The following is a 14,543-nucleotide window of genomic DNA, read 5'->3' as shown; positions in this document are numbered from 1 at the left end:
GATGCCGGGGTTAAGAAAGCCTTATTGTACCTTGTGTAAGATGTAGCACACCCTTGTTCCAACTGTGAATTATGTAACCACAATAATCATTCACTAACAAGAAGGAGGAGTAAGTAGGATCAGTAGCAGCAAGGGCAGTAGAAACCAGTTGCAAAGAGGAACTGGAAGGGAATGTAAGTCAAAGACATGAAGCAGTGACAGCCAGTAGGAAATATACTGAATAAGGAACAATTTTGTATAAAACGTATTTACTACAAGCTCAATGATCCTGCTGGAACATATTTCTGCATAGACAAGCTTTAGGGGCATTAGGGGAGATCACAGAAAGAAAGCAAAAAAGTTTAAAAACAAGCTCAAGATATGCAGCACTGTACCATGTAGTGACTCCTGGAACCAACATCCACTAACCATCCATATGACATGTTCAATATTTATATCCTGTGTATTGCTTTTACCTTGTTAATGGACTGTTTTGTTACTTTTGTGTCTTGGCTATTACTTGGATAATTAGGAAAGGAGGGACACTAATATTTTAAAGAAAGGTATGTCATACTTTCCACCAGTATTCAATCCCAAGGTGGTTTTCAAGACTATAACAGAAGTTTAAAAGAGGAGAAATACAACTGCTATTCTGTCAGAGGAGGTGAAAAAGGAGGAGGAATTGGTTCTTATATGACGCTTTTCTCTACCAGAAGGTGTCTCAAAGCAGCTTACAATGGACTTCCGTTTCCTCTCCCCACAACAGACAGAGGTACGAGAGGCTGAGAGAGCCCTGATATTACTGGTCGGTCAGAACAGATTTATCAGTCTTGTGGCAAGCCCAAGGTCACCCAGCTGGCTGCATGTGGGGGAGCGGGGAATCAAACCTGGTGCTCCAGATTAGTAGGCGCTCCAAATCACTACACCAAGCTGGCTTGAGGTGCAAAACAAGCCAAATCCCTCCCCCAGCCCTCAGATGGTTCTGCTGATGTAGATGATCTCTTCATTGGGTGCACTGAACGCAAAAAAAGGGGGCAATTAAAGATTTTTCAAGCAAATGAACTTCATAATTAATATACGGTTTAGGTATGAATTATAGATATGGAAAATTTATAATAATTTATTGTGAATAGTCTTACAGTTTTACCAGTCTATCCTGAGAATACTGTGCTATCAAATAGATCTTTAAAAATTAGGGAAGGGGGACCATAAAGAAATTCTCTTTTAAAATACCCACTCATTAAGCCTTCACAGTCTAGGAAAAAACATTTCACCTTACAGTCTAGTCAGTATCAAAATATATTACACAACAATGAGATTCTACAGTGTTGCTATTTGCATGTAAATTAGCGGATTACATTGACTTCTTGTCAGTCTCCTTAGTTCATGGCATTCTAATGAAACAAAAAGAAGGATTTGGACATATTGTACACGATACAGCAGGCAGCTTATCTGCATTGACTACAACAATTTGACACTAATTATGACTCTTAACAGCCCTACATCAAAAGGCAAGCTAATCCACATTTTCCTTATTTATCCTATAAAAAGCAAAGTGCCAGCAGAGCACAGCCCCATCTCCCAGAATTAAGAACTTCCAACAAAGCAGGCTGTCTCATCACAGTCCTTAGTGACCCTTTCCATTTTAAACTTTACTTTTTACCAAGGGCTTTCAATGCAGAGATGCCATTTCCACTCAGATCAGCCTTTCTCAATTTTTCTACTGTTGAGAAACCCCAGAAACATTCAGGTGCAATCATGCAAAATATGGTTGGGAAGAACAGCTGTGTACCTGCCCACCCTGGATCCCTCTACTTCCCACTCCCTCCAGGACCATCAATGGCCACTGGGGAGGGAGGACCGACATGACCATATATAGTCATATCTCTTGATGTTTAACAAATGTTAAAATATATTTTAAAATTAATTAACTCATACTAATTCAGGAAATCCTTCCAAAGTCATCAAGAAACCATAGTGTTTCACAAAACCCTGGTTGAGAAAGCCTGGCTTAGATTAAAGTCCATTAGCACCTAGGCTCCTCTAGGGACCTTTGATTCTCAGCAATTTATACTTCAAAAATCTTGCTGGCCTCTAAGAGGCTACTGGACTTAAATCTAGCTTTTCTGCTGCAGACCAACATGGTTGGCTACCCTCTGAAACTATTACCAATTAGGAACTAATTTCTGGACCCGTCCCATGAGCCAAGCAATAAATGGTCAGAATGAGGCACATCCAAAGCTGCATGGGGGCAAAACAGCATGTAATCCATTAGACACACCTAAAAGTTCCATTAACCATTCCTGTTATAACGTCCAACAATCTTGATTGTGAGATGCAGGACTATGTGCTATCACACAGAGCAGAATGGAGAGGGGGTCTAATATGTTTAGGGCTATGCACAACTAACCTACACACAATGCTAAACACAAAACCACCTGTACTGCTATAGACCCAGGATGGGAATCAGCTTCATGTCTGAAATAATGTATAAAAAGTATGGCCACTAATACACATGATAGTCTTGTCTATACCTGAACTATCCATGACAGCATTTGCATGAAGTGAACAAGTCTGTAAATAATATCTGTGGAATTAATATCTGTAGCTTCAAGTGGGTAGCTGTGTTGGTCTGTCTGAAGCAGCACAACTGGATTCTGATTTTGTAGCTTTACTAGTTGACTTTTTCAGAACACAGCTTGGAGTAGCCCCTGGACCCAATAATGCTGCTTGAAAAACAGGTTAGTGCACTCACAGTATGCCTTTTTAACAATTGCATTTGGTTTACCAACTCACTGCTCTTGTTCATGGACAGATTACAGTAACATGTTCAATGTGGGGCTACCCTTGAAGACAATCTGGAAGCTGTAGCTGGTCTAAAAACTGGCAGTCAGAGACTACTGGATGGGAATATTCTGGGGAAAAACTACACTGCTACCAGTTTTTGTCCAAACTCAGTCCCAGGTGCTGGTTATGACCTTCAAATCATTCCCAGCTGGGGGCTGTGTATCTGAAGGACAATCTGCTTCCTGTGCGGCAACTACAGTCTTAAGGCTCCCGCACATTGAGTGGTATGCCTGCCATCAACCAGAGCCCAGGCCTTTTCGATCACTGATTCCAGTCTGTGAAATGGATTCCCTGAAATGGTCAAAAGTACCCCCTCATTAGAGAGTATTAGAAGGTACTGCATGTTCACCCAAACCTTTGATGGGCTATGAATAGCAGCTATCAAGGGAGGGTAATTTTGGAGGCTTATTTGAATTTGGTTTTGACATGTACTCTTTTAATTACTACTGTAAGCCGCCTTGAGCCAAGAGGAAAGGCAGGGTAAAAACAATAACTATATTATGCTATTTACCATTGTCCTCTAATGTCATAATGTTATGCCTTTGTTATTTGTAATGCAAAGTTTCACTGTATTGTTCTCAAAGCTTGTAATGATGTTTTATTATCTATATTCATGTGCAGCTCTCTAAATTCATGATTCTGTGTACTTTGTATTGTAATCAGCAAGACAGACTATAAAAGATATAAATAAATAAACTACCAAACAGTGAATTGCCACTGCCCACTGCAGCTATTCCATATTCAGCACAAGTCAACTGTGTGCCGTTACACCTATAATTAGAGTAATGGAACCCTCGCTTCTCTGCTCATAGACACCATTGGGTAAGCTTATCCACTCCTAACCAGCTAAGTTTTTGCTAGTTTTTTTTTAAAATTCCTTTACTCTAGCCCTACAGTAGCTCATAAAAATACGTTAAAACACCAACATATTATTTCAACAGAGAACTATAGTAAAGAAAGTTGCTTGTTGTTTTCTAGGAACAAGTAGTCTCAACACAAAACCAGGATGTCATTACTGCCATTTGCCCAAATGCCATAAGGTTTCCTCCTTCATTGCATCACTGAATTTTCCAAGAAAAAGTACCATCACAGCCAAATAATTTAGTTTGCATTATCCCATTTCCAAACTATGGTTTAAATCACAACCTAGACTATCTTTTCCCTGTCTGTTCATAATCATAAGTACAAACTAGAATTGAAATCCCAAAGAGCAAGTGAGACTCAACAAGTCACCCTCAAAAATGTTTATATGTTTCAAACTTTAAAGAAATCTACCAAACTGCATCAATAGGGCACTAGAATTCTGCAGAACAGAACCTTGAATATTCACCATGGTGGTTCCTTCTACTCTGAGTTTGGAGGGCATCTTGATATAGGTAATTCCCATCCATTTCACAAGGAGGTAGGACTAAAATCTTAAATTTCCTGTCTCCCAGGTAGCCATCACCCAGGCTCAGTTTGTTTAATTCATGAGCTAATGAATCCAGAACAGTGATATAACATCTAGAACAGGTAAGCCAATGTTGAAACAAAACAACTGATATCCAGAGGAACAGTACAAGTGGAATTAAGAAGGAATTAGAGCAAGAAAGCTTCTTCTCCCTACTGCTCAAGCATGTAGATTTGATTACACTCAAGACACTTGGTGAGGGGCAAGATGCCCTGCTAACTTCAGATCCTTAAAACGAGTATCCATTGTCGCTCCAAGGAGGAGGGCGTCTTGACAGGGGCAGTATCCCAGTAAAGGGTGGGAAGTAATTATTATCCACCACATGCTTTGGCACCCTACATCCAAAGATGGCATCAGTCAAAGAGTTAAGTTTGTAATGTCTAATAAATGTTGAAATTGAAGACCAAGTGGCCACTTTGCTTATTTCCTCCATTGTGGCTTGTTGATCAAAGGCAGAATTAGTGGCAGTACTTCTCACAGAAAGCTCTGTAATCCCTGCTTGAGCCAGAATGTTGTTTGCCTTGCAGGCACAGGAGATACACAGGTGAATGGCATAGCTAATGATCACTTTGGACATCTTCTTTCCCTTATTTGGGGCTGTTAATTATATGTAAATTGGTCTATGCAACTACTTTGTAGAAGCGGATATTATGAGGATGACTGGGTAAGGGAATATGAGTTATCTGTGGTAGGATCATAGCTATAGCTGTTGCTTGGTGATGAAGGGTGGGCACTTTCAGCTTTTGACAGAGCCCCTCTTATAAGAGGGCCAGCAGGTGACTCAGGCTTGGGTTGAATGAACTGATGCGCTTGCACTACCTCATAAAGGTTTACCAGGTACTATTGTAAAAGCTCCTTGCAGAGGCCTTCCTGGCGCCATGGTAGTCTCTGTGACCTAGAACTACAGCAGCCTAGCTTCAGGAGCCCGATCCTTATAAGAGCCATATGGTCAGGTAGAGCTACTCTGGATATGAAGGCCAAACTGGGCCCTGCTGTATCATGTCTGAGCTCACTGGGATCTTCCAAGGGACTTTTACTGAAAGCTCCACTAAGGAGGGGAACCTTGGCCTCCCTGACCAACTTGGAGCCACAAAGATCACCTCTACCTCCTCCTGATGTATATTCCATAGAACTTTTGGGATCACCAGTAGAGGTGGAAAGGCATATAGAAGGTCCTTGGGTTATGGACAGGATCTGGAGAAGAATCTTGGTACCTGATGCTGAGGCAAACAGTTGCAGTTGCAGCTGGCAGCAATTTGTAGGAACAACTTCTGTTTGATTGACCATTCATATTTGTCAGTGTCTATCTGCTCAGCCAGACTGCCTGGGTGTTCAGGGACCCTGTGAGGTCGATGGAGGTCATGAAGTCCTTGGGAAGTAAGACTTTCATGACAGATCATAGGGCTTCCACGCAGAAACATCTCTGGGCCACATATCTGCTCACATATTGAGAATGGCTCTCCAGAACCCATTTTTCTTTGACATCATGAAAAATATGGAGTAAACTCCTGAGTGATGCTTGCAAGAAATAACTGGCAATAGAGCCAGTTCCTTTCTGCAAGTATCACTGAGAAGTTTACTGCACTTTTTCACCTTCAGAAGATGACTGATGGTGACAGAAGTCTGTAGGTAATTTTCCTTCCAGACTGATCTGGGGGACTGAAGGAAGTAGAATGCTATGGTGTAGCCAGTCTCTAAACTCAACTTCCTGTAAAACTCTATGGTGTAACCAGACTGGATGGTTTGCAGAACCAAGAGGGGGTGCGAAGAGAAAGAGGGACAGGCTGGAGAGATTAAGAAACGGTTTGTCTGGTCTGAAATCAATATAGGAGAAAGGTAGGCAAAAAAGAGCTAAGAGGCAAGCAGCTTTGTTCTCCCTTACAAGGCAGGAAACTAACTTGGCCAAGGTGACACCCATTCACGAAACGGAAGTTGAAGAATTCAGTCCTGTTTCCCTGAGCAATTGGATGGAATCCTCCTCAGAGTGAGAGGATACTCATAGGTATGAATTCAAGATTCATCATGAAATTCCCTACTACTTTCAGAAACTCTTTAGAGGAACCAATATACTTTTCCATTTCAAATCACTTCACACAACATGAATGAACTGGAGTTTGATTGTACCAGTCACAAACCCACTTAAAGGCGTACCAAGGTCTACTCAGAAGTCAAACCCAATGTGATAGGTAGAGATGACTCCCAGGAAACTGTCTTTAACTTTACTGCCTAGTCAGCTCATATTCCCTTCCTACTTCCATCAAGTAACATGCCAAGATTGAACGTATGTCTTTCAGCTAATTCAAAATGCAGCCATTGTAATTACCAGAGCAACAACCCTGCAAGATTAAAAATACGTCACAATATTCTGGAAATATATATATAGTAACATATAAAGCAATACTTCGGGATTTTCCCATTCATCAAGATGATTCATGAATGGTTTACCATAGAGAGGAGTAGAAAACTTTATCAGTTTGAATCTGTAATTATGTGAACTACCACAGATACTTCTCATGATAGAAAAAATACTGAGTAAAGCTTCTCTATAACCAAGCCATAAAAGTGATATCTTCACCTGAAATAAGCCATCAAACTTGTGACCTTCAAGAAAGACCAAATCTAGATTAGCTAAATACACAAGACTAGAAAATACAATCAAGTGCATCAAGTGAATCCCCTGCAATTATCTGCAATCAAGAAGATAATACAGGTTGGTGAAGCAACTGTCAAGTGAATGAAAGCAAATCCTAGACAGAGACAAGAAAATAGTCCAGTAGTATGGTTCACAGAGCCATCTTCCTTTAACTACACAGAAGCATATCCAATCCCTTTGCACGAAATTGCAGCCTAAACAGTCATCTGTCATCCATATAACTCCTGTACATCATGACTTTTTATCCTGCAACCAGGAAACAGAAGAGCAGAAAATAAAATATATCAATAATGTTAGGCTATCAGCATAAACAGAAATGTTCAATTCACAAATCAGCAACAAGGTAGGAAACCTAGTTCCTTGTAAATTCATGTCTAAAGCAAGACTGGAACAGAAGGTTTCCTGGCTAACAGCTCCAGCTGGTAGCTACATTCCACAGGTCACAATGACCAATACTAGATAAGGTTTACAATTAAAACCCATTTATCTTTTACCAAAGAGAGAACAAGCATAAAAGCAACCACATTTTCCACACAGAATTATGCACTAGGGACATCACTGTACATAAAATCTGTTCCTGAATGCATAAAGATTTCAGCTTAGCAATACTTCAATATCAGTCCATATAGCTGGGCAGTATATATCTGCATGTCTGTTCTTTTGACAGCAATCATCCTTTTTTCTTTTTCCATTATACTTTTTTCTATTCAATAAGATAGGATACATAACCAGCGACAGATATCATCTTTCCTTCCCCCTCAACAAAACTACAGTTCTAAAATATAACTTAATTTCTATTTCTGTACTAATATGATTCCTAATATTAAAAACAGTTATTTTCCACAACATTAAGAAACAGATCAATATATTTTATCCAGAAAAGGGGGGGGGGCAATTAGCAAACATCACCCAATCCAAATTAAATTTGCAACATTGAATTAATCTATTAAAAATCTCTGGCTCAATTAATCAGGCTTATAATCACTATAATCAGATAGCAGCTTATTTTTACATTTTAAAAGTTACTTTTGATGTAAATATAAGGCCACAAGTGGCAGGCGCCTTCCTAAAGGCACAAAGTCTTATGGCATATTTGAAAACTAATTAATTGTGAGGAAAGCTTTTGTGCGTAAGAGCCATAGCAACACATGTCTTTTAGCCTCTTTGCTGCTTTTACGGTAATAGACCAACACAACTACCGATCTGGAATGCTTTTTAAACTCCTTCCAATTACTCCTCTTCTTAGAGAGGCCCCTTCTAAGACAATACCTGCTATAATGCACACATGCATCCTTCAATGTTTAGAACTTTTTTTCAAATCCAAATCCTTTGCAGATTTAAATTGATTAAAATCCATACAACTAATCAGACAGGATTTCATTAACAGAATGACAAGTCTTAACCTAATTAATTTACAAGGGTGGTCTGCAGCTAAACTCCCCAAGCATAACGCTAAGATACTGCTTGACCAACATTGAGCCAAATTGGTTTGTACTGACTGAGGGCTGTAACAACAATAAACCGAACTGATCCAAATGAATTTAGAGAAGGAAAAAACCTGACCACATGATACAGAAATCCCCAAAGTCTTTGCAGGACACCTGGGTTCTTCATAGCCAACTTGGGGCAATCCCTAGGGTCAAGGCAAGAGACCCTGGAATTCCTAGGTGGTCATCCATCAAAATACTACCAGGACCTATTCTGCTTTAGTGTCCTAGATCTATAGAGATCAGGCAAAGCTGGGTCATCCAGATCTGGACTAAGCAATCAACGTGGTGCATAGTGCTTTCTTTTGAAAGGGCACACGACATCTAAGTCAATGGAACTGCTCTGGAGGAAAGAGAAAGATACAAGTCTAAGAACGGGATTCCAAGCAAGAGCACAAATCACATGCAGGGGCCAGGCCCAGAACTGAAGGCGAACAGGAAGAGGTGAAATTGGCAGCGGGCCTCCGAGCTCCAGATGGGATGGGGGCGGGGGCGGGAAACGAAGGCACGGGCCGCCTGAGGAGGCAGGAAAACCCAAGCGTCTCCTTCTAGGCAAAATGCGCCTTCCAACGTGAACCGGAGCGAAACAACAGGCGCTCCGCTCCGCACCCCACCCTTTTGTCTCGTGGCCCTGTCTCGAATCCGCTTTCCTCTCCTCCTCCTCCTCCTCGTCCTCTAAGTGCCCGCAGCTGCAGCGTGTGGGGTTGGCTGCTCCTTAGAAGACAGACTTTGCCTGTGTTGCTTTGCCCGGGGCAGGCGAGGGAGACAATGACCCCAAAGCGAGCCGGTTTCCTGCAGAGGGGGCAGGGCAGAGGCCAGAACAGTAACCAGGCAGGAGGCGTTTGGGCCACGCTTCGAGGGGACGCCAAAGCCCGGGAAGTTTTGCGGGTCCCAAGTGGGCGCCTGGCAAGTTCGCAGCCCAGCGCAACAAGCGGGCTCCCGAGGAAGCCGCCCGAGAGGAGACCGAGAGAGGAGGAGGAAGGCTCGCTCACCCACGCCGTATTTCTCTTCCCGCTTGGTGGGCACCCAGCGCGTCATGGCGCAGGGGAGGCAGAGCCTGCCAGGCGACACCGGCGGCGACGGCCCAAACGGGGATGCGCGCCGCTCCCAGCCTAAGGAGCGGCCATTTTCCAGCCGTAGGAGCAGCCGCGACGGGACAAGGAGGAGGAAAAGTTTGCCGTCCGCGGAGAAGTCATGTGGTGCAGGCGGAGCCAGGGGCTGCAAGGCCCTCCCAGCCACTCGCGCCGGAGAGGAAGCCTACAGAGCGCCTCGGAGGGAGCCGCGGAAAGTTTGGCCGGGTTCGAAGCCCGCGCTTCTGCGCGACGGACTGCCGGGCGACGCAAGCTTCTCGCACTCCCCCAGTGACGCTGGAGCCCAGGGAGGAGCATGAGCCACCAAGGAAGGCCTGCGCCGCCCAACGCGGGACTCCTGCCGTCTGTGCCCTGCGCCTACTAGGCGCCGGACTCCGGAGAGTTATTTTTTTTCCTTCCTTTAAATTTTGGTTCAGGACTCCGTACGCTTCCCAGGCCCCGTCTTGCTTGGGCCCCAGATGAGCCTTGTGATAAGGGGGGGGGGACAAAAGGCTTCCTTCCATCCCTCCATGCTTATCCCTCAGTCTTGCCAGCAAGAGGACAGGGACTGCATAGAAGTCGGACGTCGATAGTTTTAAATCGATGCTCACAAATTCACATGGTTTTTACGCTGAAGAAAAATAAAAGGCCCCTCGTATTGTTGTGCATGCCTTAGACAATGGGCAATACCACAAAAACAGACAGCCACCGTTTCATGGCATTGCAGTGCTGGTGGAAATACGTGGTTCCAAGCCTGCTTCCTTGTCATTTTTTTTTTGCATTAGGTCACTTAAATCCGTGGGTTCAGAGGTGGGCACGAACACCGGTAGCGATTAGAGCTCTTTATTAAGACCTCAGCATAACTGAGAACTGAAAACCCACAAAACACAAGCCACAAAATAGATGTTCCCACCAGTGTGCGCGACTGGTCAGTTTCAGGCTAAACGGACTGGATCCTGCAGACGGGATCTCGCTATGCATTGGTCAATTTCTTGCTGGCTAGGATCCTGCCAGGGGCCTCAAGCTTGGTCCTCTGCAGGGCTACAAACACAACAGTTACCACAAACTCACTATGCAATGGAAGTGGGTAAAAGTTGGATCTACATGACTTTAAACGGAACGTCTGGAAATTATATGAGTTTAATATTGAAATGAAATAAAACCACCTTTATACTGTATCTTAGTCGACAGACAGCATCACTAAAATCAAAGATCCATCCCTTCTTGGCAGCACTAGGGAGCAAAAACAGGGTTCCAAAACACAGATCCTGATGGATTCTCAGGGTTTCTGCATTGGGTTACCTGAAACTCACTATCAAATCGTATATGTCCATGGCTACAGCTGATACCACAAAAATCACAGATCCACACCTTCGTAGCAAAAACATGATTCTAAAGCATGTATCCTCCAGGTTTTTACATCAAGTCACCCCCAATGCACTATCAAATCACATATGTCCATGCCCACAGATGGCACCACAAAAATCATGTATCCACACCTTTGTGGCAACACCATGAAGCAAAAACAGGGTTCCCAATCACAAGTCCTCAAGGGTTTTTGTGTTTTTGTGTTAGACTATCCAATCATAAACATTAAATCACATGCTTTGCTCATGGCCACAACTGGCACCACAAAAATTATGGATCCGTGCCTATGTGGCAATACCAGGAAGCAAAAATATGGTTCCAAAGAACGGATCCTGGAGGATCCGCAGGTTTTTTGCATCAGGTCACCTACCTCAAATATATAATCTGTACTTCCTCCCCCCCCCCCAAGAACATACATTGTGTGTAGTCAGCTATTGGGGCAACAACGACTGCCAGAAGAAGGGCTGAGGGTTGTACGAGAGAGTAGGTTGTTCTCTTGTTGCCACCATCAGTTGTATCGGGTTTTATGTTTTTATATTTTATGTAAGCCGCTACGAGCCGGCTGGGCCAAGAGTGGTGGTCTATAAATTAAATTATAAATTAAATAAATAAACCACTACCCTCAAACCCTGAAAAGACAGAAAGGGGAAATTATATGAGTTTAAGACCTCAGCATAACTGATTAAATGGATACATCCAAGTAGGTTCAGAGAAATCAGTACTATACTGGGGGTGATTGAGACTAATTTAATCAGTTCAAATCACCTTCTTGCATATGCCTACACCACACTAAGAGCCTCTTATGGCGCAGAGTGGTAAGGCAGCAGACATGCAGTCTGAAAGCTCTGCCCATGATGCTGGGAGTTCAATCCCAGCAGCCGGCTCAAGGTTGACTCAGCCTTCCATCCTTCTGAGGTCGGTAAAATGAGTACCCAGCTTGCTGGGGGGTAAACCGTAATGACTGGGGAAGGCACTGGCAGACCACCCCGTATTGAGTCTGCCATGAAAATGCTAAAGGGTGTCACCTAAGGGTCAGACATGACCCAGTGCTTGCACAGGGGACACCTTTACCTCTACCTTACACCACATTACCGCTAGTCAAATTTCCTGCAACATACCAAGTTGACATATGGCCCTGGACATGATATGTGATTTGATTGAAAGTGTGGGATGACTTAATGCAACAACCCTGAGAATCCATCAGGATACGTAATTTGGAATGGTGTTTTTGGTCCATGGTATCGCCACAAAGGCATGAATCCATTATTTCATGGTGCAAGCTATGGCTATGGACATGTGATTTTATGGTAAGTTTTTGTCCCATGGTATCACCACAAAAGCAAGGATCCATTGTGACCAGGGCCTTGGCCATATGTAATTTGATGGTGAGTTTGGGGTGACTCGATGCAAAAGCCCAAAGGATCCATTACAATCCATGTTATGGAAACATGTTTTTGCTCTGTAATCTCACAATGAAGGTGTGGAGCCATGATTTTTGTGTTGTGAGCTGTGACCGTTAGGGTTGGGTGCTTCAGCATTCAAAGCGGCCGTTCCCACCCAAAGCAGCCAGTGGTGCAGGAGGGGAGGTGCAGGCGCTGGCACGCCGGGTGACGCACACATGCAGCGCCTGCATGTGTGCGTCACCCAGCACATCAGTGTCCACGCCTCCCCCCCCCCCACAACACTGGCTGCTTCGGGCAGGAACGACCGCTTTGGATGCCAAAGCGCCCAACCCTAGTAACCGCAGGGATGATATGTGATTTTGATGTTGGCATGGACCAATACAAAACTCCTGAGGATCCATGCTTCAGAACTGTATTTTTGGTACATGGTGTCACCAAAAAGGTGTGAATACATGATTTTTTGTGGTGCCAGCTGTGGTCATGGACATGATACGTGATTTGATGTTGAGTGTGGGGTGACCCAGTGCAAAAACCCAGAATAATGTTTTTGCTCCACACTATTGCCACCCATGATTTTTGTGATGCAAACTGTAGCCATGGGCATATGTGATTTGATGGTGACTCAATACAGAATCCCTGAGGATCCATCAGGATCCATATTTTGGAAACATGTTTTTGATCCATAGTGTTGCACCAAAGGTTCTTTTTTGTGGTGGAAGCTGTAGCCATGGGCATATGTGATTTGATGGGAATGTTTGGGTAATCTAATGCAAAAACCTTGAGAATCCACTAGGATCCATGCTTTGGAATGATGTTTTTGCTTTGTGGTGTTGCTACAAAGATGTAGATCTGTGATTTTTTTTTTTTTGGTCCAAGCTGTGGACATGGACAAGATAAGTGATTTGATGTGGATATTTGGGTGACCCATTGCAAAACCCTTGCAAAAACCTTTGGAACCGTGTTTTTTCTCCATTATGTTGTCACGAAATCCATAATTTTTATTGTTTATGCTGTTGTCATAGCCATAATAAGGTTGTGGCAATTTCTGCCTATCCCCCCACCCCCTTCAACTGAGGATCCCCACAAGGTTGTTCCCAAGGATACCCTCATTCTCTGGTTGAGATGGGCAGGCTAGAGTATAAGGATCAGCACTTGGGAGAACCCTGATGCTCAGTACCAGTGAATACAGACACAAAAAAAGCTCTGGCTTTGCTCAGCTAGTTAATACCTGTCATGGGTGAGATTTCCCATTATACATTTCCTGTTGCTTTCATTTTCCTTGGCTTCCCAATTCACAGTTCCATGGCGCCATCATGCAGCTTATATAATTTAGGGCACAGTAATACATCTGCCAAAGAACTGATGGATATACACATGATTTCCACCTCTATTTTAGATGAACTCTAGCCTCTTTGAATTCGAAAGCCATTGTAATACCCTGAATCACTGTAATCATAGGCATTTTTGCCTTTGGGTTGGATGATCAAATGTGAAACCTCTCTCATCCTCAGTGCTCATAGCTCATCACCTATTATATTTAAGTGATTTCATTCCTACAACAATTTGTAGATGAGAACGAGAACTTGAAGCATTTCCCCTTTTTTCTTTCTTTCTTGAGTTTTTGAAAACTAACATAAATCAAACAAATGTTTAATCACCAGATGAAAGGGACTAAGTTTTGGCTCCTAAGACTCACAGCAGTATGTCTTTTTTTTCAGGACTATACATGTATTTAAGAAATTTATATTGGCAGGATCTATATTTACCTAAACAATTACCTGGCATCCACAGCGTTTTTACGGTAGTCCAAAAGCGCAGTATTTATTTATTTGCAAAAAGCAGGGCCTCCAAAGGTAACCATACTGTTTGAGGAGGTTCATAGAATAATAATAGAGTTGGAAGGGTCATCTAGTCCAACCCCCTGCACTATGCAGGACATTCACATCCCAATCACTCATCTACTGTACCTGCCACCCCTTTGCCTTCACAGAATCAGCCTCTCCATCAGATGGCTATCTAGTCTCTGTTTAAAATTTCCAAAGATGGAGAACCCACCACCTCCCGAGGAAACCTGTTCCACTGAGAAACCGCTCTAACTCTCAGGAACTTCTTCCAGATGTTTAGATGGAATTTATTTTGAATTAATTTCATCTCATTCATTCTGGTCTGTCCCTCCGGGGCAAGAGAGAACAACTCTGCTCCATCCTCTGTATGGCACCCTGTTAAATACTTAAAGATGGCTATCAGATCCCCTCTCAATCGTCTCCTCTCTAGGCTAAACAGACC

The 14,543-nt window shown here is 43.2% G+C and overlaps 1 protein-coding gene across 2 annotated transcripts in view; it reads right to left on the bottom strand.

Moving 5' to 3' along the window:
• Positions 1-9,766, bottom strand: part of DOCK1 (dedicator of cytokinesis 1) — a 474,081-nt gene extending 464,315 nt beyond the window's left edge. Inside the window, exon 1 of one of the 2 annotated variants that reach the window (XM_077350091.1) lies at positions 9,409-9,766. In XM_077350091.1, coding sequence (XP_077206206.1) covers positions 9,409-9,454 — 46 coding nt within the window. In that variant the 5' untranslated portion in view covers positions 9,455-9,766. The remainder of the gene's footprint in view (positions 1-9,408) is intronic. The other variant, XM_077350092.1, reaches the window with a different exon arrangement.
• Between the last annotated feature and the right edge of the window lie 4,777 nt (positions 9,767-14,543).

Source organism: Paroedura picta, chromosome 8, assembly GCF_049243985.1.
Source record: "Paroedura picta isolate Pp20150507F chromosome 8, Ppicta_v3.0, whole genome shotgun sequence".
Classification (NCBI taxonomy): domain Eukaryota; kingdom Metazoa; phylum Chordata; class Lepidosauria; order Squamata; family Gekkonidae; genus Paroedura; species Paroedura picta.
The sequence above is the reverse complement of the archived record's forward strand: the minus strand, read 5'-3'. Positions and strand labels throughout refer to the sequence as shown.